This window comes from Monodelphis domestica, chromosome 2 (genome assembly GCF_027887165.1).
Source record: "Monodelphis domestica isolate mMonDom1 chromosome 2, mMonDom1.pri, whole genome shotgun sequence".
NCBI lineage: Eukaryota > Metazoa > Chordata > Mammalia > Didelphimorphia > Didelphidae > Monodelphis > Monodelphis domestica.
Genome location: NC_077228.1, coordinates 487,954,898 through 487,981,742, shown reverse-complemented (window position 1 = coordinate 487,981,742; position 26,845 = coordinate 487,954,898). Strand labels below are relative to the sequence as shown.

The 26,845-nt window shown below is 40.6% G+C and overlaps 1 protein-coding gene and 1 non-coding gene across 2 annotated transcripts in view; both read right to left on the bottom strand.

Annotated features, from left to right (window-relative positions):
• The window catches only part of ATP1A1 (ATPase Na+/K+ transporting subunit alpha 1), a 33,279-nt gene extending 11,144 nt beyond the window's left edge, over positions 1-22,135 (bottom strand). Inside the window, exons 1-11 of the mRNA XM_056819252.1 lie at positions 21,506-22,135; positions 9,742-9,846; positions 8,855-8,914; positions 7,043-7,246; positions 5,689-5,802; positions 5,071-5,205; positions 4,189-4,306; positions 2,794-3,062; positions 2,167-2,365; positions 1,293-1,402; positions 36-170 (exon numbers count right to left, since the gene is read on the bottom strand). Of these exons, the coding sequence (XP_056675230.1) occupies positions 36-170; positions 1,293-1,402; positions 2,167-2,365; positions 2,794-3,062; positions 4,189-4,306; positions 5,071-5,205; positions 5,689-5,802; positions 7,043-7,246; positions 8,855-8,914; positions 9,742-9,846; positions 21,506-21,517 (1,461 nt within the window). The 5' untranslated portion in view covers positions 21,518-22,135. The remainder of the gene's footprint in view (positions 1-35; positions 171-1,292; positions 1,403-2,166; positions 2,366-2,793; positions 3,063-4,188; positions 4,307-5,070; positions 5,206-5,688; positions 5,803-7,042; positions 7,247-8,854; positions 8,915-9,741; positions 9,847-21,505) is intronic.
• On the bottom strand, positions 7,109-7,159 carry MIR7282 (microRNA mir-7282). Its single transcript, NR_127477.1, has one exon. It is a non-coding gene; the product is annotated as a microRNA mir-7282 (primary transcript).
• Positions 22,136-26,845: the final 4,710 nt, after the last annotated feature.

Below are 26,845 nucleotides of genomic sequence, written 5' to 3'. Positions count from 1 at the left end.
CCCACACCAACCCACACAAAGAAATCTTATTTAACCTGGTACTTGTTGGTGGAGTTGAAGGGTATCTCTACAATTTTGGCATATCTATCTCTCATTTCCTTGACAGAACCACAGCATAATTCAATGCATTTTAAGAGGGCCGATTCAGAAGCATCTCCGGCAACTGCCCGCTGCAAACAAAAGACATGAAAAGATTTTAGCATTGTGCAAGACAGCCTTGAGGAATGAGATAACTTCACAGACACATTACTGATTATATTATATTTCAGTGTGCTGAGGGAAATGAAAACAGGAGAAAGAAAATGGGAGTAGACACACCAAAAAGAGGAGGATGGGTGGGCAGAAAATGGGGAGAACATCTCTGTGGTGGCAATGTTTTCCTTAAGTCAATGGCTATGGCTGCCATTGCTGTAGCTTTATCTGAGCTATTCTTTGTTCAAAAGCTACAGGAAAGCCATTAGGGTTAGCTAGGGGAAACCTCAAGAAAATAAGCCTCTTTCTCACTCCACCTTTGACATACCCTAAGTTCTAGCTATAAATTTGCAACTGCCCCACCATACTGGGAAGGAGATCCATGGAATATAGGCCATGTTGGCCTATATTCCATCCAATTTACCTGGACAATTTTTATAATGCCCTAAAGGTTAGGTAAGCAATCATGGGTTCAAGGGCAGCCCGAAGGACCTTGTTACTCAAGCATTACCTTAATCTTGCAAATTGTCCAGGCTTGAGGGCTCCAAGCCAAAAGAACATAACCCAAAGCCCTGTGGCCATGCCACCATTTTAATTCAAGTCTAAGATTTCAGATTATTACCAAACTAAGCACGCTTATGTGAACATGCTGAGAACATTCTGATTTTTCTAGGAGGTTTCCGAGTCAGAAATTTGAAACAATGGGATCATCTAATAAAAGAAACCTTTAGTTACTAAAACAAGGTCAATCTGTGCTATTTTCAGCATTAGCACACTCCTTGGATGTACAAACACCACCAATTTTGATCCAGGCAGTACATCAACCACCAAACTATTCCTATGCTGTAGGTAAGAAAATTTGTTCCACAGTAAGGGCATCTTACTGGATCTCCTAACATTCCACCAATTAAGGTCTTTAATGTAATGTATTACATTACATTATATATAATTGTAATGGAATGTAAGATTAAGTAGCTAAATCTGAAACATTAAAGAATATCCAGATAGTACTTCTCTGACCCACCCATGGACTTCCCAAATAAATGTGTTACTTCAGGTAGGCAGGTAGTATTATGGCATGCTGGAATCTAATGGATTACCTTCAGAATGGGTAGGTTTTCCTGATTAGCCTGAAACACAGCCCGGTTGCAAAGACCTGCAATTCTGGACAGAGCAAGCCAAGTAGCTGAAGACTTATCAAAAGAGACACCTGGGGGGGAAAGAGATATTGCATGTTTAAAAATTCAAAGCCAATCTTTCTCATCAGTATATTTATGATTTTACTTGGGGGTTTTAGTTTTGTACGAGTGTGCTCTTACAATAACGACCAATATGATGATAAAAATAAAATTTTAAGTCATTTATATGAACCTTTAAAAAAACAAACTCCTATTCTAAATACGAGGTACTATCTACCTCTTGGGGCTAGGGGATATGTAGAATGTTGCTTATATTGATATTTAGTCTGTTTTTCTTGTGTTAAAAAGGATTATTTGCCGGGGTTGAGTGGGCTTTGAGTAGGTTTGTATATACAGGATACTCAGAAATAATTGGTGTAAAAACCAAAACAGCATAAATGTAAGTTACTTTCCTAGTTAGATCCTTCTGAAAAGTCTCCAGGGCCCATCTGGAATAATCCATCTTATTTCTGTGACACTAGTCTAATTTCAGTTGATCCACCTGGAATAATCCATCCTATTTCTGAATTACTTGTGACACTAGTCTAATTTCAGGAAACTCTACAGAAATTCCATTTCAACTGACACACTAGAATCTGAAAAGAACAATAAAAATCAATACTGGTGTAAGCTTTGGGCAACTTTATTTTAAAAGAAAATGTGTATGTATGTATGTATGTATGCATGTATGTATGTATGTATGTACGTGTGTACCTATGTATCCTGGTTGAACATGGCTTACAAAAGTAGCCAGGGCAATTTAGGGCTCATTGTAGTTAGAATGACTTTCTCTTACCGCTCTGGTTCTCTGTAGTATCAGCTTCGTGGATTTGATTGTCAAACCACATGTGAGCAACGGTCATCCGATTCTGAGTCAAGGTTCCAGTTTTATCAGAGCAGATGGTGGATGTGGAGCCCAATGTTTCCACAGCTTCCAAGTTCTTTACCAGACAGTTCTTCCGTGCCATACGTTTGGCAGTCAGAGTCAGACATACCTAAAGAGACATTCCAACGAAAATGTTTCTGGCTTAATTAACTTGCCCAACGTCTGGCATGACTTCTCTGGATTTTAGCTTCCTTATCTAAAGAAATGTCTTTTAGGTTCTATGTCTTTCCCCAAGAATAACCATTATAATCAACCAATAAGTTTTCAAACAACCAACAGAAATCATTAATTCCTATTTTTTTTGGGGGGTGGAAGAAAACCATACCCTTCTTCCATGCCTTAAATATTTATATTTTATGTAGGAATGTTTTGAGGATGAATAACCATCTTCAATATCTTAGAAAGGCATTATAACACAAAATGACAAGTTAAGACACATATAAGAGGGAAGAGCTACCCCTTTTAAGGGCAATTAAGTAAAAACACAATTCTTAGAACAAAGCCACTCTTTTGTGAGTTCCTCTCAATCCTTCTTACCGTGACAGTGGCCAGCAAACCCTCTGGCACATTGGCGACAATGATACCGATGAGGAAAATGACAGCTTCCAGCCATGTATATTCAAGAATCAGAGAAAGGATAAAGAAGGTAACTCCCAGGAACACAGCCACACCAGTGATTAGATGGATGAAATGCTCAATTTCTGCTGCAATTGGAGTCTGGCCACCTTCTAGTCCAGATGCAAGTGTAGCAATCCGTCCCATTACAGTCCGATCCCCAGTGTACACGACTATGCCTCGGGCAGTGCCTAGAAAGGAAACATTTTATGTCAATTTGTATGTACTAGAGAACATAAGCCTTCTGACCAATATAGGCAGCTGTGCCTGAAACCTTCAGCACAATGCAAATAAAATACAACTCCAGGGAACCTTTAGTCCATCTGTGGATAAAAGAACTTCCTTCCCATAAGAGGGAAAAGTCAACATCTAATCTAGGTTCAGGGGCTCTTAATTTATGGGTCATGAACTCCCTTTTCAGAATCATGTTTTGTTGCCATATCTATTGATTTAAGAAAATGCAAAATTTCATTAATCTGTTTCTCTTCTCCACTGTCCAAATGCTTGAACCCCTTAAAATTGATTCATGGGTCTATCCCAAATGAGATCTAGATTACTAGTTCAAAAATTTGTTGATCATAGGATCCTTCCTGCTCTTAAAAACTAGAGGAGCCCAAAAAGTTTTTTGTTTGTGCAGGTTTTGTCTATTCAGTGTAGCTAGATCTTTATGATCATAAAGCCCCTGGTATACTGCACTGTTCACCTTTTTTTTTAAATCGTTACCTTCCATCTTAGTATCAATATTGTGTATTGGTTCTAAGGCAGAAGAGTGGTAAGGGCTAGGAAATAAGGATCAATACAGCCAGGATGTATGTAAGACCAGATTTGAACCTAGGACCTCCTGCCTCTAGGATACTTCATTGTCCCCTGCAATTAAGTGTTCATGCCAGAGAAAATAAGAGTGGGGGAACAAAAGGGGGGGGGGGGGAGAGAAACCTATTTTTATTGTCTATTATTATGCAAGCAGTTTTGATCTCATGGACCTCTGAAATGGAAGTGGCTGAGGCCGGATTTGAACCTAGGACCTCCCATCTCTAGGCCTGGTTCTCAATCCACTGAGCTACCCAGCTGCCCCCCCCCTTTTTTTTCAGAGGTCCCCAGGCCACTATGAGAACTGCTGATTTGGTGACCAAAACCAGAATCCAGTGGGTAAAGTTGGAAAAGTGAACTGGATTAAGAAAACTGGCCACTTGGTCCAACATCATAATCTAGATGTAGATAGTAACTCTGGCTTGTCATCATGAACCAAGTCAAGAGAAACTTCACACTATATGCTGAATGTACATAATATTTACAATACTGTCAAAAATGATCTACCTTCCACACAGTTGGTAGAAAAGAAGGCAATGTTCCTTGTTTCCAGTGGGTTTTCATTAGTGAAATCAGGAGACCTGGTCTGAGGTTCAGATTCACCAGTGAGTGAAGAATTGTCTACCTGTATGAATGAAAGCAAAAATCATTTTTTGATGCAGTAGCAATAAATAGAGATCTTAGATTCTTATAGTCCATTAGCTTTTACCATCTATAAACTAGTGGGAAACTCAATAAGAAATCAAGTCTAAATTAACCTCTATCATCTATAAATTGGTGGAAAATTTAATGAGAAATTTTGTATGTGAAATACATCTTAAAAAAAGAATCTAAAAGTTGTCAGGGCATGAAAATCTAGAGATAGCTTGCCAGATGGCTGCCTACTTAAGCAGAGAAATGGAAATTAGTGGCTCTATGGAAACAAAATTTTCAGATAGGCAAATGACCAGAGATTTTGCCAAAATTTTGGCCCCTCCAGATGTTCTTCTTCCCTCTAAGATCACATAAGTTTGCTTGTAACAGGAAATCAGCTAGGTGGCTAGTGAATAGAGCCAGGCCTAGAGATGGGGGCTTAGGGAATGGGTAGAAATCATTTAAACCCATTTGCCCAGTCCATACCACTCTTTTGCCTTGGAACCCTCACTTAGAATTGACTCTAAGACAGAAGGGTTAAAAAAAAATTTTTTTAAAAGGACTATGCCATACAACTCCTTAAGTTTTCCATTACATTAGGTAATTGTGTACAGTTTGCTGGGAGGAAGGGGGTAGTCACAGAGGCAAAAAGGTCCTTTACAACTATTTCTCTTATTGATGGTCTAATCCATAGAAACCTAACATTGACCTGAGTGGGCAGGGTGAAGACAAGAAGAATAACAAAAATCAACCTACCTTACAACCATTTGCAGAAATGATTCGGAGATCAGCCGGGATTCGGTCACCTCCTTTGACTTCTACTAGATCTCCAACTACAACGTCTTCAGCATTTATGCTCATTTTTTCACCATTTCGAATCACAAGGGCTTGCTTTGGGAGGAAATAGTTTGTAACATTAAATGTGGAAAAAATATCACTGGTTTAAAGTCAGAATTATAAAGGCTGAATTGAATGAATCTAAAACCATTTTCTCCTATAATTTCTTACCATGAGATCTGAAGAACATTATTGAACTGGCTAATTCTCTAAAGATGCTTCACTGGCACTTATTTTCCTGTCTCCCTCAAAGAGTCTCTGTAGCAAAAAAAGTTTTACAAAGTGCCTTTGTCACCTTTAGAAAAGTGCTTCCCCCCTTCATTGGGTGACTAGGGAAGTCTTAATAATTTTTTATTAATAGGAAGCAGATTAGCCAGTGTATCATTTTCCAATGTTAGAAAAAAAGACCTGGTTTGAAAGAATCCATATCTTTGAATCAAGAATGCCTCAAAACACCAGAGAGAACCAGAATACCAAGCTAGTGAACATTCCTGAGGCTAGTCACAGCCCTGGGGGATGAACATTTAAAGAATCTACCTGTGGAACCATGTTTTTGAAGGACTCCATGATCTTTGAGCTCTTTGCTTCTTGGTAGTAGGAGAAGCAGCCAGTGATGATAACAACAGCAGACAGCACCACACCGAGATAGAGCTGGAAGGGAATGAGTTAAGTGAGTGAAGGATGATCACTAACCAAGTATGTGGCAGCCTTCTGTTCAATTTACTGACAGTTACTAGGTGAAAGATGAAACTGATAGTTAGTGGACAAAACATGAACTAGGGGAATCTCAAATTTAAGTTTTGAGAAAATGCACCTGATGCTTTCATTTAGGTTTCCCTCTACATATATATGGGGATTTTAGATGATTAAATTAGCAAGAATGGGAGCTACTTCCTAGCTCTGTGACCCCGGGAAGGTCACTTAACCCTCATTGCCTAGCCCTTGCCACTCTTCTAAGACAGAAGGTATGATTTTTTACAAAAAGGGGAAAAAACTAGAAGGAAAGCTACTTGTCTTAAGAGATTGTTATCACTATCTGGCTTGATGTTTTAGGAAGTCACAAATGAGCAGTGTTGGTACAGTAGGTAGAGAATTGTATTTAAAGACATAAAAGAAGCTTTTACCATTCCTCTGCCTTAGAACAAATACACAGTATTGATTCTAAGATGGAAGGTATGGATAAAAAAGAAGAGTCAGAAGACCACTTCTGATACCTGTGTGATTTTTTGGTAAATGAATTTCTCTGAACCTTGATTTCATCATGTGTAAAGTTGGACTAGAAAGATAATCGAATTCTGTTCTAGAATTCTAGGAGACCCTCCACAGTTCAGTTCCCTCCTCCATTTCTTAAAAACGAGGGTCCTACTTCCCAATAGTCTATAGGGTTTGGGAAGAATGACTGCCTGTGAAATAGCTAGGGCTAAGTGAGATGGGGGCTACTATTAATAGACGCTTGATTGAGCATAGCTCTTGGACCTGGTCAGTGGCAAAGCATCAACACCGTTGGGGAGCGCATAGGCAAGGATGCCTGGTTCCAAAGTCATAGAAAGCTGAATGGCTGGTTCACAATGGCAAAGTACAGGGTGAGGTGGAACTCTGTCCGAGTGCTTTGCAGGATGGGGACGGAAGGGAGTTTATGAAGACAGTGATTAGAGGTAGAAGGCGAGAAGGAAAAGCTGAGGGGTCTGGCAGAGAGAGAATGAGAGAGAAAGAGAGCCCTGTAAAAAGAAAGACAGACAAGTTACTGACACTAGCTTTTCACAGAGATATATGTATCACTAATAGTGCTTGAAAATGAGAAGGGCCAGGGAAGGAAGGGAATAAAAGAAACAGACATGGATGGTGCCTTACATGATCTGGTCACCCAACCCAGAAATGAAGGGGAACTCACGTTATCATTCTGAGGTTCATCTTCGGTGGCAGCTTGGATACCATATGCCAAGAAACAAAGAACGGCTCCAATCCACAGCAACATGGAGAAACCTCCAAAGAGTTGCCGACAGAATTTGATCCATTCTGGAGTGGTGGGGGGAGGCGTGAGGGCGTTTGGGCCATCTCGGGCCAAGATTTCTGCAGCACGGGCACTTGTTAAACCCTGAGAAGATTGGAGACAGCACGTTTTAATAGAGCCAAAAAAGAGTCAGAGGCCTGAGGTTCACATTCTGCTCTGTAGCCTACTACTTACTTATGTACCTGAAGCAAATGACTTGATCTCCCTGGGGTTATTTCCTTTATAAAATGAGAAGATTGGACTAGACAAATAGCCTCTAGAAAGCCCTCCTGGCTCTAGCATAAAGCTATGAACCTTAGGAGAAATGCTTGGGGAAATTCCATTGACAACCAATCCAATGGACACTGACCAATTCTTCAAGTAACCTCAGCACCAAGCCTTGAAAGCTGATGACCTAAGACTAAACCAGCATGGCTCCTCATTGTCTACAAGGTCAATCAAGAACCACTCAGTATCCATATCCATAGGCTTCAGGAGCATAGAGCCCTCCCTGATTTCTCTTAGTCTAATTTGGAATCTTTTCAACTTCTTCCAGATTTTGGATGAAGAATCTCATACATAGTTGTCTGGTTGTGAAAGGCTGCCCTTGAACCTGCCAGTTAGGACTTTTAAAAAAAGGAAATCCTAGAGGACTAAGGATGAAATGTCCTATCTCATACTTGACAGAGAAGTGATAGATTTAGGGTGTAGCATGAGACATTTGACTTATATATACTTGTATAAAGCCAATGAGGGAATTTGTTCTTTTGTAAAAGGCTGCCCTGGAATCTGCCAGTAAGGGTTCTTTAAAAAAAAGAAATCCAAGAGGACTAAGGATGAAACATCCCTTTCACCACTTGAAAGGTGACTAGATTTAGGGTACAGAATGAGACATCTAACTTCAAATATTAGTATAAAGCCAGTGAGGGAATTTGTGCTTTTCTTATTTTCCATTGGGGGAGAGAAAATACATTTTTGCTAATTAAAAACAATTTAATAGATTGTTACATATGTGAAATATTGTATGAGATGATAGCATTACTTAACTATTTTATGTGGTCATAAGAGATCTATGGAATGAGAACAATCTGTAGATGTAATATAGAAATAAAATGTTAAAAAAAAAAAGAAAAATCATCGCTTCTATTCCTTCCCTGAAACATCTATTAAGATAAATCTCCCACTCATATCAAAGTAAAGGAACCTTTCAAAAGCTTTTGGTCAGATTTTATCAGCTGATTTGAGCATATAAGCAACTGACTAGGAAAGTCAATATTCTGTTATGGGAAGCAGAGCCATTTCCCAATGTAATAACTGATGCTAAACACAGATCAAAGTAGGACTCATTTCTTTTATGTTATTAGATCATTTAAAGTTTCATTACTAAAGATAGGGTGAATGATTTAGACTACCCATAAGAAAGAAATCAGGAAGACCTCTATTGAAAATCTGACTTATCGACACTAGTTAGCTGTATGACCACCCTTCCTTTCCTTTCCTTTCCCTTAATTCCTACAAAATCACTTAACCTGTCTTCAGTTTCCTCATCTACAAAATGGGAGTGATTGAACCATTTTGAGTTTTAGGGCCATTTTTTGCACTTTATTTGTATTTAATAAGTAAAGTAAAACAAATCAAATTTGAAATGTTCAAATCTTTTGAAAAAAGGAATATACCCGAGAGCTCCGACTCTTAAAAGAAAGCTGTACCTACCCGGCTCAAGTCTGTTCCATATTTCCGATGAAGCTCATCAAGGCTAAGTTTATGGTCATCCTGAAAATAAAACAAAATGTCCAAGTAAATTCTGGAATGTGGGGTGATGGGGGCAGGGGAATCACTACTCAAATCACTCCTTAGCTCAGCTAACAAAACTCTCTATCCATTTAAAGACTTCTTTAAATGGCTTCTTCATTTTCAATGAAAACAAGTTTACCATGTCAAATTGGACCTAGTAACTCTAAAGCTGACTGTAGACTGCAACCTTGCCATTGAGAAATGCAGGTACTATCAAATATAGACAACCCTTTTCTGAACTGATTGGTTAATAACTGAAACTGGAATCATCTAGGAAAAAAGCCTCAGAAATTTTCTCCAACAGGAGAATCATGATTCTTACTTTATAATAAAGTCTGAGATCTTTCCAATCTTTAGAGAGGGAGAAGAACCCTAGATGGGGTAGCCTTCTAAACTGTTCATTCAGATATTCAAGAGAAAAGGCAAGTTGTAGTGTACAGGCCAAAGCTTTTACTTCTAAAATTAAAAAGTAACTGAATATCTTCTTATTCATCTACTACCAATATTCTTTGTCGTAATTTTAAGTCTGGAATGTGATCTCTGAACTTAATGGCTCAAGGGTCTCTTTTTCCAAGTTTGAAAACCCTGCAATTATTAGAATCGGTTAGTAGGGATCTCAGAAACCATCTTATCCAACCCACAATAAAAACCATCTAACAACATGCTCTGACAAAGTGGTACTCATCCATTTGCTGTGAATGCTCTACATTAACCAGTTTTACAGATAAAATTTAGGCATCCAATTGGAAGACAATTTTTAAGGAGGATTTTAAAAGTAGGACCACACAGTGTTTGAAGAATCTTACCATTGAAACTTCTTTCTTAAGTTCATCCATGTCCTTCTCTTTCTTGGCCTTTTTTTTATCCCCTTGCTCTGACACTGCCGCAGGCTCATATTTGTCACGTCCGACCTATTTGGGAGTAAGAGAGATAGGGAGAATTAAAAAAAAAATTTTTTTTTTTTTAAATTGGTCCTCTGGGCAGAGCCTAAAGGCACCTCAAATTGAGGATTTCAAAGGGACCAAGTTCTATAGCTTTTCTCAAGAGGCCCAGAGCAGCCACTGTGGTATGGTATAAAATGAATGCTGAAATGGTCAGGAAATCTAAATTATAATCTTAACACAGAGTAGTTAGGATCAATTTACTTTGCTTCAGTTTGCTCATCCTGTCAAACACAAGAGCGGATTACAGAGTCTTGTTAAAAGTGGGTGGCAATATCCTCAATATTCCCAGCTTCACTCTCCAGTCTAAAGACTAAAGGACAGGTTGCTTGCTATTGCTTTCCTATTTAGAAGAAATCGTGTACTAAAGTAAAAAAAATTTTTTTTTTTTTAGTATGAGAAGTTTGTTTTTTTAAACTCTGAAAACAGACCTTTTTTTGAGGGATATTACGTCTTTTTCCCCCTAAAGAAAAAATATGAAGCAGGTGGGGGAGAGGGGAGCTCCCCTGCCAATCTGCAGCATAAAATAAAACCTTCTGAAATGAATATGTTCATTGCAAATGTTTTGACATAAGCAGGATGTAGAAAAGTGTGTGCATTGTCACACAATTCACAAGTTCCACCTACACCACTTAAAAATGGCAACAATTTTTAAAAGATGTTGATTCTATAATTTAAATTTAGACTCCTACCCCGTCCCCCCCCCCCCCCAATCCATGAGGAGTGAGTGTCTTCAGGCAAAGTCAGAACCTTTAGGCTCAGCTCAAAAATGGAACCATTTGGGCCCAATGAATATTAGCACAACCAGACCTCCTCCTCTGGGCCCAGGAAGTTCCCTGTCATTGCCAATGGCAATGATGAGATCTTTAAAATAAATTTACAAATAAACAAACCAACCCAACCAACTCTTCAGTTCCATAAGCACACAAATAGGCATCTATCTATCTATCTATCTATCTATCTATCTATCTATCTATCTATCTATCTATCTATCTATGTAGTGCTCTGTATAGTACTGGAGATCCAAAGACAAGAAAGAACCTGCCCTCAAGGAACTAATGTTCTACTGAGGGTGGGAAAAATACATAAAATCCCAAACATAAATATAAAATACAAAAATAAATGAAATTCAAAAATATTTTTTAAAATTTATAAAATATAGAAAATAAATAAAATTTTAAAATGCAATTTTAAGCCAGCAGGTAATCTGTTTGGACCAAATTACATAAAAGGGAATAATTTGAAGTCTCTTTGAAAAGATCATTCTGAGCCAGATTTGTGAAAGGTTTTATACATTAAACAGAGGAGTATGTTTAATTCAAGGATAGAGAGCTATTAAAGGCTTCTTTGGGGTGAGGGCAGGCAGAAATCCTGGACTTCACATTCAGGAAGAATCATCAACTGAGCTGCTACGTGGAAGGACAGTTTGATAATGGGAGAAAATAGAGGTAAGGCTAATTAGGAAATTATTGAAGTACCTTGGGCAAGATGTGACAAGGGCCTAAACTAAAAGGGTGATGAAAAACGAGACAGATAGAGGCGTCACTCAGGGAGAAATAACAAGGCTTGTTTGGATATGGGGAGAAGAGGAGAAAAAAAGAAGGAAAAAAATCAAGCATTGGTCGGTCTACTGCCCATTAAAATGTAGTCAGATTTATTTAGAATGACCATTTAACAAACAGCATTGGTTTCCTTTTGATGACAAGTGCACGTTCTGATAACAGAGCTATCATGAAATTATATTGCTCACGAAGTAATCATTAAGTTATATTGCATGTGAAATGAAAATGTGTTGACTGTTGGTACCTTTTCAAATATAAAGCCTAGTCTTGGCAAGGGTCAAATTAATGTTATCTATTTGAAGTTAGGGGAAAAAAAATCCCTGTTTAAATAAGCCAAGGTCAATGACAATACCCCCTCTTCTCCCCAAATGGAGAAAAGGCCTAGAACTATACACATATGAAGATAAGTTTCACATCAAAAGGTCCTTTACATTTTAAAGGTCACCCAAGCTGAGAGTGAAAGTGAGCTAGAAGGCTTCTTCCCAAGGAAAGGGCAATTCTTTAGTTCAGTCCCTATCTTATCTGCTAAGAATGAAAGGAGTCTAAAGATAGAAGACACATTCTTGACATTCTTTCCTACTATAGAGCTCTGGGGGAACTAGGAAGTAAACCCAGTACTGGATTTTCTTTTTTCTTTTTAATGGGAGAATTAAGGTGGGTCCTTTTTGAAGGTTCTCCTGGAAACTCACTACATCAAATCACTTTTTTTAAAAACATAGTTGAGAAGAGTTTAAAATAAAGTTCAAAGAAAATGCCTCTAGAAATCTTCAAAGTCAAAATTCTGGTGCTCCAATTAATGATCTGTTTAATTACTTGGGGGTGGAGGGCAGAGCCATCTTTGCTGCTAAATTAGGGAAGAGTATTTAAATATCTAGGTTCTAGAAAGATGTGATCATAGGACTAGGATATAGGAGGAGCTGAAAGGAATCTTGGAAATCATCTAGTTCAGCTGTTTTTTGGGTGCCATTTATATCTCCAGTGTTTCAGACCATATTTCAGGAAGATCTGAATTAAAATTCTGCATCACAGTATACACGAAGTTACTCTGTGTCTCTTTTTCCTTATCTGAAAATGAGGATAATAATAGCACCTGGTCTCAAGGATTTATGTAAGGATCAAATGAGATTGGGTGAAAAACTATATCTTCTTTATTTGGTTGTTTCTAGCCTAGGGGAGGAAGGGAGGGAAGGAGGGGAAAGTAGAGAAGCTTCAGGCCTGCTTCATTATTATGCTAGAAGAACTTGCTAGCCTAAAATCCCTAGGACTCCACATTCTACCCCCAACTCCAAATCTAAATGCTGATATAGGTGGGGGTTCAAAAAATGCATCTAAATTAGAGTGTATGTGCAGCAACATTGGGGGGGGGGGGGGCGCAATTAGTAATGAAACAAAAATCGAAAATCATTTAAAAAAATGTTTAATAAAATTCATTCATTCTGAGCTCAGTCACCATTTCTTGCTCATTTTGTGCCTTCATTCTCTTATATAAAGGAGGAAATGGGGCAGAGAAAAGCAGTGGTTCCCAGTTCTGAAGGAATCCTTAAGTTATTATGGATTTAGAGTTGAATTTGACAGTAAGTTGGTTTTTTTGGAGACTAAGGTCTAGGTTAAAAAGACCTATCCAAAGTCACAAGTTAAATGACAGTCCTGGAATTTGAACTCAGGCCGTTTGAATACCTGTTATAAGAAAAAAAAATGAATCCATGTATAAAACTTAAACCAGGGTCTTGTTGGTCAAGAAAATAGCGCCAAGTGGCCAAAAATGAAAGGAAAAGCTCAATTTCTTCATCTATAAGAATGGAGATAACACTTGTAGCAAAGACTGTAGCAAATAAAGAACTTAAAAAACCTTACTGTTTGCATAAATTTGAGTAATTCTATAAATCTTCATATTTTAAGCCCCCCTTTTCACAACAGCAAGAATTGCATTGGAGAAACTTAGTACAAAGAAGTTCCTTTCCTCCTCTAAGATGGGGTTCCCTGGACATCCAAGCAAACCCTTCATTCCTTCCCAATCCAAAGAATGGGAGTGGGGTGGGTGGGGTGTGTTAGGGGTGTTCTGCAGAGCACAATCTGGTAAACTCCCCTTTGTTTCATACCTAATATAACATCTCCAGACTTGGGTGGCAGTCAGTCACCCAGCAGGAGACACAGAGAATAGTAGCAGTCCCAGGGAAGAGTAAGTAAGCCTCTACCAGCTGGTCCCTCTCCCCAAATAAACAAAGCCAAAACAATAATAAGGTCCCCTATTTAAATTCCTAACTAGTAAGCTCTAGCCTCTTTCTTTTTGGGGTTAGCCATCCTCTTAAATACAGAACCAATAAAACAAAAGCTGGGTATTTAAATTATATGTAAATTTGCATTAATTTCTCTTAAAATAACTTGAAAAGCATGTGCTATAGCACCCACTAAGTGCAAAGCACTCTACTGGGAGGTGTTGGGCCTACAAAGACAATACAATTAGGATGGTTACTATTAATCATTCTCTAACAGGCAAATACTTTTCTTAGAAAAGGAAAATTATCCTAATGTTCTGGCCACTTGGCTTCGTTTTCCTTTGTTGTTTTCCAGATATTGAAGGACTAGTTAGGGGTTATTTGAAAAAATGCCCATTGTACAGTATCTACTTGGGAAAGAATCAACATGAGTTCAGCTTTCTCTTGGAGGTTCACAAATTTTTATTCTCCTTGCTCTGTCTCTCACCCTGCTACCTTCAAATCAAAACTGTGTATTGGTTTCAAGGCAGATTAATTGGTGCCCAGAAAATGTCTGAGACCATATCTGAACCCAGGACCTCCCATTTCTAGGCCTGGCTCTCAATCCATGGAGCCACCCAGCTGTCCCTCTTGCTACCTAGTCTCTAAGCTCTCTTCTACCAAATCTTCTGGCTGACGCCCAAGGTAGCTGCTGCTACTCTTTCCAAACCAAGACAATAAATCTGCCCTTCGGAAACATAATTCACAGATAATCACATCTTTGAGCTGGAAGAAATATTAGAGATCTGACCCCCCCCTTTACTTTTCAGATGAGAAACCTGAGGTTCAGGAAGATTAGGTGATCTCTAAAGCCATACAAATAAGGTTTTAAGCACCCGTCATATTGACACTTCGGAAATTAAAGCTAAAGAAACCTTAAAAAACAAAACAAAAATATTAGATTAAGTTTTCTGCTGTTTTGGATCCTAAAGACAGGTAAATACCATGACCCAGAGATCCCACTACTAGACATATATTCCAAAGTCAAAATACAAAGGTCCCATAAACCCACAAATATTCATAGAAATACTTTGTGCTGGAGCAGTGAAATGGAAACCAATCCATCAACTGGAGAACAAATGGACAAATTATGGTACATGTAGTGGGGACAATGGGCAGAAAGAAACTCAGAATATTTAAGTTGAGAAGCATGGATGGAATGACTTATGTGAAAAAAAGGAGAGTGAATAAAACAGAACCAGTTAAATATTACACACGACTACAGAGATCCAAATGGAAACAAAAAACTCTAAATTGTAATTATGATGACCAAGTTTGGTCCAGAAAAAGAAAGGTACCACTTTTGTATATTCATTACAGAGGTGGAGAACCATAACTCTCAATGTGTTTTGCTTAACTGCTTCCCCATCTTTTTTATATTTAGTATATGGGATGGCTCATTAATTAAGGAAATTGAGAGGGAATATATTAAATACTACACTGAAATGGGGAATGCATAAAAGGTAATCTCAATAAAAATCCAGAAGAAAAACAGTCATATTCTGTCCTTAGATTTATGGGGAGGGGAATCGAACCCTATGGAAATACTATGATTAAAAAGGTAAGACTATCAGATCAAAAAGAAAAAAGACTGAAGTCCGGAAAAGGTTTGTTCAGGGATCAAATTTTTAATTGCTCACAAGAAATTAACCAGATAATCTTTCTAAATAGACTCCAAATAAAACCTATTGAGATAATTAGCAACATTCAGTTCTATTATTTTAAATCTTTCTTTTTGCACTAGAAGCTAGGCTGAGTTCCAATTCTGGCTATCTCTTACACAGGTTGGGGGAAGTGGAAATCAGTTTTACCAGGCTTCCTCTGCTATAAAATGAGCAGGTTGGCCCAATGATCTCCAAAGTTCCCTCCAGGGTTAAGATTCTACCAACCTAGGCCAATGCCTTAAGGATCAGAATGTAAAATAAGCCAAAGAGGACAGGGGTTGGATGTTCCAGGTTCTATTAGTTACCTATTCCCAAGTATGTCACAATCAAAGGAATGCAAAAACTTACTTTTCAGAATCTTGAAAAAAAAATCCAGTACAACTAATTAGATGAATCATATGTAAAGAACATTTTCTCTATGATTTTGGCCAAAGCATATACTTCCTCTCAACCAGTCAATTCAGAACAAGAGAAAGTCCCAACTTGCCTTAGTTCTCCTTCCTCTTACTCCAGAGATAAAAACTGAAAAGTGTGAGAACAGAAGTTTCCTGAAATGAGAAACTCCAAGCCATTTTTAGAACCAAACCCTAGGAACCTATCAGGTTCATACACACACACACACACACACACACACACACACACACACACACACACACACGAGGACAAAAAGATATTTTGGACTTAAGGAGGTGGCTCTAAAAAAGGGAAAAGGGAATATATTTTCTATAAAGTTTGGAGTGTGGCACACATAACTGAATTCACAATTCAGTAGTTTGTCCAAGTCCAGAAACAGACATGAAAGCAACAAGAGGAAAAGATTATTTTTGTTCAAAACCACCTTTCCTTGCCTATCTATAGGCATTCCAAACACATCCTTATCACAAAGATTCCTCTGATCTGACAGAGCATCTTTTCATTCTGTGTCAGAATGGAAAGCTATAGCAAAAATCTTCTGGTTCATTCCCATTTTGGAAAGCTGAATACTTAGTTTAAAAAAAAAAAACAAAAACTGGGAGAGTTGCAGATTGTTTGCAGAGGGCTCAACCAGTGGCAGAAATACATTCTTAAATCAAGAAGGTACCACATTTGAAGTTCAAAAGATTCAAACCCAAGGCATTATTAATAGTAACAACGAGAGGTAACATTTCTTTATAGGGTTTTATGGTTATGGATTGCCTCATAGAGAATCTCATTTGAGCCTCAAAAAAATCCCGTGGCCCAGTGAGAAAGAGCAGGCATGGGATTTGGGAATCATGGGGACATCATGAGTTCAAATCCTGCCTCAGACACTAATTCTGACCTTGAGCAAGTCACTAAATCTCTGGTGCCTTGGTTTCTTCAGCTACAGTGTGGCTGGGTAGGAATAATAGCACCAAGGAAATACATATGCAAAGTATTATGTATACCTTAAAATTTGAATATAAAATTGAATAGAATTTTAATATAAATTTGATATAAATGCTAGTTGGTTTGTAAGTATTGTCATTGTCCTTTTCAAATGCTCAAGGTCACGGCTCAAACCTAGATCTAATATCAGTCATTCTTTTTACTATACTCCTGAATAGGTTCTTTGAGATAACTAAGGACATGAGATAATGTATGGGCAGGGCTAGGATTTTACTGACTCTTCCTTCTTTGCTCTCTTTATCTGCTCATCCTCATCTCATCCATTTAACTTTTCAGTTAAAAATGAAAACTTGTCACTACTAAGCAAAATTATAAACCAGTTTCCATTTGTTGTTCTTGTCTTCTCTCAAATAGCCTATTCTTGAGAGTAGATCAATCAATGTCTCTCCTACCTTTCTCTATACAAAATTTTTTTTTTCCAATGTGGATTAGTTTCCATGGATTATGGCTGGAACCTTTAGTGAGTTCCTAAGTGTGGATGTAGCCAAATAAACTTACAATTAAGAATTTACTGGTCAAACAAGTTTCCAGTTATTTCTTATTCTAAAGGGCAGGGGGCAGGCAGCTAAGGAGGAAGCAAGGATGGGTGCCAATTTTGGTGTACTTTAACATTCAGCCCAGAAATAACTATCTTAAACTAGTCCCCAGAAGATTCTGACAAGGATAGCAAAATCAGCCCTGGAGGCACAGGGAGGAAGGCTTATTCAGTCCTGGGGGAGAGAGGGGTGTAACTTAATTAGATAACCTTCAGGTTTAATTTGGTAACAGATTTATGAATAATGTAGAAATTGAAAGGACTAGTCCATCTTAGTGCTACCAAGTTACTTGTAAAGAGTCCTACAAAATAGCAAATAGTAAGTAACCCAAAGCAGTTACACCCTTACAGAAAGGTACACTGAGAACCCAAGAGGCCAGGGGCTGTTACAGTGTTACACACTGAACAATTACCAGGCAAGGGTGTGATGCAATATAGAACTCAGTTCTCCACCCCTCGGGTTTTAATGACTAGTTCCTGCCATAATTCTTCAACTTGCATGTGGTCAGGCCCATGCAAACTTTCCACTCAAGACTCCATTTACAATTTTTAGAGTCTAAAGTACTAGGTTTTATTAACAGCCAGAGGGTATTTAGTCACACTTTTAAGTTGAACTCCAAAAGGGCAGCTGATAATGTTACAATACAACCAGGATTTCTGCTGACTGCTTGTCCACTTGCTTGTGCAATCTTCATACAGATTTTTAAAATCACGCCTCCTCTGGGCTAGAATACTTTTCCAGTTAATTATCAGAGTTAATATTCAAACACAGCCAAGGATTGCAGCAAAGTTCTAACCAAGACCAAGGAGTGAAAAAGAAAGGAAATGATTTCTCTAAAGGACCCACTGAAAAACAAACATTTTCTAAAAGCTATCCACACACACACAATTTTAATTGTAATTTGTAATGTAACTAACTTAAATGTTTAAAAAATAAACCTTTTTTAACATGTAATTTCTCTCCCCTCAAGAGAAAGGGAGGGAAAGGAAAAGTGGCATGGTCTGTAATAGGATCCTACATTGGAAACAGGAAGGTACTTTAGAGGTCACTTAATTCAACCCCCCTTCAACTATTCAGATAAAGAAATTGAGGCCTGAAGGATTAAAGTGTCTCCAAGGTCACAGAGGTAGGGATGGGATTAGAACCCACTTTTTTTGATTCCAAGGGCAGCTAGGTGGCGCAGTAGATTCAGAACACTCCTCTTAACTGTTTGCCTTAGTTTCCTTCATCTGTTAAATAAGCTAAAGAAGGAAATGGCTCTAGTATCTATGCCAAGAAAACCCAAATGTGATCTCCAGAAGAGTCAGGAAGGCTTAACAAATCTCTGACTCCAAACCCAGCACCCTTGGGCTTGTAGACTGTTTAGATAAAGAACCCACGGGAAAAATCTGATAGAATTGTTTCAATTTGTTCAGGTAATAGTAATTCAGTAGAGTAGGCTGTATACACGCATTTAAATATTAAGAACCATCTATCAATATACCTTGACCTTTAAAAAGTGGGGTACAGGGGGGAAGGGAGCAGAGAAAGGAATAGCTAATTCAACAATGACCTTAAAAAAATTAGCTGCTAGCCCAGGCTTCCTGGTAAACCAATTATCAACAGGCCTTTTAGTCAACCCCTCCACCCACATTTTAATCCCCATATGGAAAAATCCCAAAGCTTCTTCATGAAAGTCTTCTGAACATTTGGATTATCACATTAAATCATGGGGCTGGAGAGGGAGAAGTTAGGGGAGGGCAACACAGATACAAAAACCCTTTTATGCTATCTCACTCATCAAGAACCACCACATACCAATAGAAAGGAATAAAGTGCAAGCCCAAACAACTCATTCAACTTAGCCGAGCACCAAAAACATTTATTAACATTAAGCAGCCTAGCATCTGATCCACTTCCTACCAAGATTTAATAAGGGATCCATGCAATGACAGACTACCTCCTCAGACACCTGGCAGGAACACTAGTTAATTCTCCTGGTATACTGGGAGATATCTTTTTGACATCAAAGGGGCAGGTGTCAGAAAGAATGCTGAACATGATCTAACAATTTCCTGAATATTTTCCCAAATCTTTTCATGACCTCTCCAAAGATAAATTGCCATTTGGAGATGAAGAATTCTAAAGGTCTGTACTTCAAAATGCCACCAAACTTCTACCTAGATTATTTAACTTTTGGGGTACTGTTTATAGGATGCCTTGGAGAACTATATTTATCCATTAGATCCTCTGAGGAGGCACAAACTGCCAAGGCTATTTTTTTGTTGTTGGAATTTTGCCCTCTTTGATATGGCTATTATAAAATTCTTAAAGGCAGGATTCTACCTTACTGATCTTTTTACTATCTTTTCCAGGGTTAGCATAGTGCCCAGGAGATAATTAGAAGCTGAAGGTTTGTTAAACAGAGGTAAGGCTTGGAAAGAAATCTATGTCATACTGAGGAAGGGGTGGGAGAATGAGATTTGACAAACCAGTTTCTTATCCAAGGCTAGAGGACAGATTGGTGCAGTCTATCCTCCTATTTGGGACTAAGGCCAGAAGAGGACAGATTGGTGCATTCTATTCCTCCTACTGTCCTTTCCCCATCCTTTTTTTTTTTTAAACACTGGTTGTCCCCCATGTTTGAAATGTGCTCTCCCTCCTCCCCCTACTGGGAGTGCCTTCCCCTGGAGATTACCTGGCATTGGCAAGGTGCATGAACATATTTGTTTGCATATTGTCTTTCTCTGGGGAACTGGAGTGGGCAAGAACCTTGTTTTGCCTTCCAATGTATCCCCAGCGCTTAAAGGCAAAGTACTGGGCAAACAGCAAGCGTTTAGTGCTTCATAACGACTGATCCCCAAGCACAACGCTGCTGCCTTCAAAGTCTGGCAGAAAAGGTATTTTCTGAAGGAATGCAGTCCTCATTAATCAATCTCGCTCGCTACCACTCTTCAATCTACATGCCCCCAACACAGAATGGCCACTTTTGCAATTCTGGGGATAATAATTCAGGGAGGGCTAAGTCGTTTCCCTAGAGGACACAATTAGGTGGGAGGCAACTCCAGGAGGGCAAGGGCCCCGGCTCTATCTTTCTTATTCACCTAATCTTCTCCCCTCCCCCGGGCCCTTCGCTGCGGCAGAGAAACCCAGCTCCACGTGATTAGGGGGATTGCTTCTGACTACTAGTCAGATATGGGCATAGAAAGCTAGTTAGTGAGGAAGCTTCAACAAGAAAGCAAGCCCACCGGTGTGCCAGTCCCATCCTCTAAGGGCTCCACCAGAACGACATGGTGTCAGTGGGCACGTCCTGGGTAAGTAGGAAAAAGCAGCCAGTTAGGTCTCCTAGCAAGTATACTTTCCAGGCCACTTTTGGGTGGTGAAAGCGGCACACCCGGGCTAGGGGAGAGGCTCGGCAGGAAGGGTAAACCCAGTGGTTGATTCCCCCCCAGGGACTTGGGGGGGAGAGAGGCCTTTCAGGATAGTTGGCTGGCTGAAGAGTAAAGTCGGGACTCCCTCCATGGCTGCCCGCCCTTCTCCCGCTCCATCCGAGCAGTGGCGGGGAGGGGGCCGTGCAAAGGCGCGGGGGAGAGAGAAGCCAGCTCCGGCCGGCCGGAGAGTCAGGCGTCCCAGGGGTAGGCGGGCAGAGAGAGGAAGGGAGTTCTCGCCCTCCAGGCGCACCGAGAGGGAAGGGGCGGGGGAAGAGAGGCGGGAGGTGAGGGCGGGGAAACGGGTCATTCAGGGATGGAGGGAGCTGGCAGCCGGCTCCTTCCCGGGGGCCGCCCTTGGCCGCCCCGCCCGGCTCCCCCTCCAAACCCTCCCGGCCGCCGCCACCAGCTCCTAGCCCAGTGGCTGCCCCCTTTGCCCTCCTCTTAGGCCCCAAAGTCTATCCAGCCCTTCCTACAAGCTCCCACCACCTCCATCCTGCGCTCTCCTTAGAACTCTCCTCCCCATCTCCTTGGTTAAAGCCCTCTTCATTCAAGCGCTACCGCTTTCCCCTAGTGCCCAGTCCCAGGTTCACATCATCTTCCTCTTCCTCTTCCCACCCCTCCCCCTTTGCCGCAGTCTCCCTCTCCCTCTCCACTTCCTTCTCCTCCTCCTCCTGCGCGATAGCTCTGCGTAGCGCTCGCTCCCCCCCCCCCCACCCCCTTCTTTCTTTCTCCTCCCCCCTCCGCTCCGCGCTCGGCTCTCAGCTCCGGGCCGGCGGCAAAAGGAACGACACTTACCCCCTTCCCCATGGCTGCGGTGCTCTGGTGCCCGCTGCGCCGGGACCTGTCGCCTCTGAATCAAACAGGTAAAGGGATCAACTCCCGGCGCCGGGCCGAGAGGAGCTGGAGCTGGGGCTGGGACTGGGGCTGGCTATGGGCGACCGGGGCGCGGGCCGCTCCCGCTCCGGCTGCCTGCTGCTGCCGCCGCCGCTGCCTCTACTGCAGATGCCACGTGTCCGCCTCCTCCGCGCCCCAGTCCCCACTGCAGCTAAAGCTGGCGCCTACTCCTCACTTCCTAAAATATGCAACCTGCCTCCTTGCCCCGCCCACGGCCCCAGGACGTCACAGTTACCGGAGCAACTCGACACCCGGGCTCCCTTCCTTGTCTCCTCCTCCCGGCGTCGCCGCTCCACCCCGGGCTCCTCCTCCGCGGGCGCAGGGCCGCCCCGCCGGGGTCTCCAAAGGCCTGGACCCCCGGGAGCCGCCGGCTTGCGGCGCTTGCAAGGGTGAGGATGGCCAAGTCGGCCGCTTTGTGCGGAAGCGACGCAGCCAGCCCAGACTACTTGGGCGGGAGTTGATCTCTTTGGGCTAGATTTCAATGGGGGAAAATTAATTTCTCTTCCCCTCCCTCTGCTCTCCCCCCTCCCGCTCCCGAATGGCCCTGTGTGACGGGCATACGTAAGAGAAAATAGCTGCAGTGGGTCTAGATAAGCCCTAGAATTGAGGTCCTTATCCAGGAGCTATCGAAGCCACCCAAACCTCCAGTGTCCTCAGAGCTGGGATGGAAATCTCCCACCAACAGGCTGCTTTTCTGCCCCCAGCCCCCCATATAGGTTCGGGAAGAACCGAACTGCCCCGCCCAGTGTTCTAGTCCTACTCCTGCCTCTAAGTCTGTGTATGACCTTGGGGAAGACACCTTTCTGGCCTCAGTCTCCTCATCTGTAAAACGAGGGGGTTTGACTTGACTAACTCTCAGAACCCTTCCAGCTTGGAATCTCATGATCTATGCCTTCTCCGGACCGTAGGGTCTTATTTTGTAAAACGGAAGGGCTGGGGGCTGTTAAGAGTAGATGATTTCTAAAGGTCTCTTCCCCATCTGATGTGCTATGAGTCCATGACTCACATTGGGGAGGGTAGGACAGGTTTGCTGCATAACTACTACCAAGCAGAGCCAGAAGTAGGAGAAACTAGGAAGGAAGGCATTCTTCAGTTCCCGAAACGTCCTCTTTCAAAGCTCCTGCCCACCTTGGGATGGCTTCTCCCACTGCAGCCTAAGGTCAAGTACTTCAATGCTTTCTACTCTGGGAACCTACTTAGACTCACCTTCTTTGGGCATGGGGGGGGGGGGGGTTCCCATATCCTGATCATCCCCCCTGCTTCCCCTCCCCCCCATCACTACTACAGCATTAGGAGAAAAATGATCTGACAATTTCATTCACAATAATTCACCCCCCCCCCCTTCTGGGTACATTATCATTAAAAAAAAAATGCTTGTTAAAAAAAAAACCAAACACATTTTAATGGTGTCTGTCTCAGTCACTCCTGGCTGCCTTATGACCTTGGGCAAGGTCACAGCCTCTTGGGATCTTATTTCTTCATCTGTAAAATGGGAGGATGGGGGGAAATTGTCTAGATGATCTATAAGACCCCTTCTGGTGTTACTATTTGACACATTTCAGATAGAATAGGAAGCTGGTGATTGGGAGCATTTTGTTTTGTTTTGTTTTTCTTTTTTGAGAGAATCAGGAAGAAAGCCCCTTTTGGTGCCCTGTAAACTTACCTTATAGATTATAACAGTCTGATGACCCCTCAAACCTAGTAGGCAGAGTAGATGGTTGCCTTTTCCATTTGAATTGATACTGACTACTGTAGAAGCAACCTCTGCAGAGCCTGGAGGCACAGAGCCAATTTGATATTTCTCTTTTATTCAGATATTCTGTTTATTAGTAAAGTAGCTAACATGGAGTGAGTGGATGTTTGGATAGCTAAAATAATTATTTAAAAGTTTCAGGAAGACTAATAATTTCTGTGGAACATGTGGATATCATGGGAGAAATCCTGTTTTTGTGGGTGACTTCTCAAAAAGAAAAAGGGAGCCATGAACTTGCTAAGGATTATCTTCTTAGACTCAAAGAATGTTAATGCAGGAAGGGACATTAGGGTTCATCTAGGACAACCTTCTTATTTTACAGATGAGGTAAGTACCCAGGGTCACACAGTAAGTTATCAGCATGACAGAAGAAGAGTGCTACTGGTTCAGTTATTAGGCTCAATTCTTTTTTCTCCTTGCTAGCTGCCTTTGTTTATTGTTTTGCTCTTGTGAATGAATACATATTTCAGAAATGGAAAGATGGATTGTCATCTCTTCGTCATCTACTATACTTACTCCCACCACTCCCTATCCAACCATGCCCTAGGAAGTTGAATCTAATTTCTTCAGACTTGTTTTCTTAGACAAAGCCCTAAGACTTGGAATAGCACTCCTAACTGCCTGTTCAGTGAAGGATGTTGGCAGTGTTTTTAGGGACCCCTGAAGGCTTCACAAAGTATTATATTTATACATAATAATATTGTACTTTCTACAGTCAAATCTTCCAAATTTGCATTAGGAATTTAGTGTATTGAGCATAATGTTGAAAAATTGATAATTTAGTGTGTTAATAAATCAGTCTGCAATCTGAATGGAAAAAATCAAAAGGCAGTGGAGGGTAAATAAGAGTCTGGGCAGGGAGATAGCCCCCACTAACTTACTCCCTTTTCCTCATAAGAGGCACAAATACTAGGCAAGTGGCACTTGATTTGCAGGACCATGTGGGACAAAGGAGTGTACCTAGCATACCTGGAGATCTGGTTATTTGAAGGTCAGTCAACCAGCATTCATAAGGCACCAATTATATGCTGCCTGTGCTAGCTGCTGAGAATTCAAATATAAAAAGCCATCCTTTTACTCCTCCCTAATTTATTTTCTATCTACAGGCTGTTCCAGTGGGTCTCTGGTTTCATCAAGCCTTCTAAACCATCTGGCAATATCTAACCCTGTTGACCACACTCTTTCTGGATGTTTTTTTCCTCTGATTTTTCATAACACTTCTTGATTCTCTTCCAACTTCTCTGACTGTACCTTCACAGACTCCTTTACTCTAGATATATGAATCTCTGGATTCATTCATATCCCTGTCCCCAACTATGAATGTACCCTGAGCCTTGGACCAGGGTTCTTTTTTCTTTCCACGCTTTTTCTTGTTGACTTCATCAGTTCCCATGTGTCCATCTCCCAGATCCAAAACTATTCTCTATCCAGATGACTTTTGAGCTCCAATCTCTCTTAGGAGCTTCTGTCTTTCATTAGGAATCATCTAATTAGCATTTTTGAACCATAAGCATCTCAAATTCACTCTATCCAAAACAGAACTCATTCTTCCTCCCAAACTTCTTTCCAAACTTTCCTATTTCTGTCAAGGACACTGCCATCCTTCCAAGTCATTCAGTTTTTCAAACTTGAGATCAATTCTACTCTTCCCTCTTTCCTATCACCAAAACTAATGGAGTTGCCAGGTCTTATCAACTTGACCACTACCACATCTCTTTCATCTATCTTCTTTTCTTCAATTACACAACCACCACCATGTCTGGACCTTCACATTTCTTCCAAACTAGTACCGGGTCTCAAGGCTCTCTTCTCTCTGATCTGTCTTCCACTCTACTTACAAAGTGATGCTCCTAAAATGCAGTTTTGACCATGTCACTTCTGCTTAGGAAGCTCATTTTTACCTCTAGAATCAAATGTAAACTCATCTGGCATTTATAGACCCTCACAAATTGATTCCAACCTATCTTTCCACTCTTATTACACATGACTCTCCAGCATATATTTTTCAGTCCTGCTAAACTTTTATGATGTTCTTCCCATATGATATCTATTTCCTTTTTTTCTACCTTCCAATAACCTGACCCTCATGCCTTCTATACAGTCTCTAATCACTTCTGTCTCTTATACTTCCTAATTTTCTTTAAAGTTTAGTTCAAATACTTCTCCTATATGTATCTTTTCTTGTCCCCACACCCTTTCCCAGCTACTAGTGCTTCTCAGTTTACCTTGTACCCATTTTTGTGTATATTTTATATGTTACGCTTATGTGTAATATACATGTTATTTTCTCTTTTAGAATATGTCAGTTGAGGGCAGACACTGCTTCATTTCTGTCTTCATATCCCTAGAGCCTGGCACAGTGACTGACTCACAGTAGGCACTTAATAAAAGTTTATTGATTGATTAAAAGAGCTTTCATTCTTCAGGGAAATATAACATGTTCACAGATGAGTAAATGCAGCCTATATATTAACTGAATCCCCTAAAGAAGGAAATGGCAAACTATTCCAGTATCCTATGTGTGTGTGTGTGTGTGTGTGTGTGTGTGTGTGTGTGTGTGTGTGTGTGTGTGTGTAGCCATATTAATACAAAGTTATTTCAGAGGAGGGGATACTAATAATTGGAGGAATCACTAAAAAGGATTTTTTCTGAAATTTTGCTTGGGTATCCTGACATTCTAGTCATAATACTAGTAGTTAATATGGAAGAATCAAGCAAGCTAGCAGCAAATATTTATCAAGTGCCTAATGTGTGCAGGCACTGATTGGGTGCTGGGTGGACAAAGATAAAATAGGATAGTCCCTGTTCCCAAAGAGCTTAAGTTTTAAAAGGAGAGACACAGACACATATAAATATATACACAATATATGCCAAGAAAATAAAGAAAATTCTAGAAGGGAGGAGGTACTTCTCAAATGAGAGCTTACCCTTGAACTGAATTTTGAAAGCAGTTAAAGATTCTAAGAGACAAGAGTAAGAAGGGAGTAGATTAAAGGAGTTGGGGACATACAATGCAATGGTCCAAAGACAGGGAGTAGAATACCATGGGTAAAGAGCTAAAATGAAGAGGGAGTGAAAGGGTTAATATATACTATACCTGAAAAGGTAGGTTGGAACCAGATTGTCAAAGGCCAGAGGAGATTGCTTCTGATCATAGAAGTAATAGGGAGCCTCTGGATCTTCCTGAGGAGGAGATGGTAGAGTCAGACCTCTGCTTTCCATAGATTACATTGGCAACTGTGAGGAGGTCAAATTGGAAAGGGGAAGAGACTTAAAGCAGGGAGACCAATTAAGAGAGAACATTAAAGCAGTCTAGGTGAGAGATGGTGTGGACCTGAATTAAGATAATGTCTGTCTGAGTAGAAAGAAATGAACTGAGGTAAAAGATATTGAAGAGATAGAGTTGATAAGATTTGGCAACTGATTGAATGTGAGGAATGAAGGCTAGTAAGTAGTGAAGGGTGATTTTTAAAAGGTTGCAAACTAGG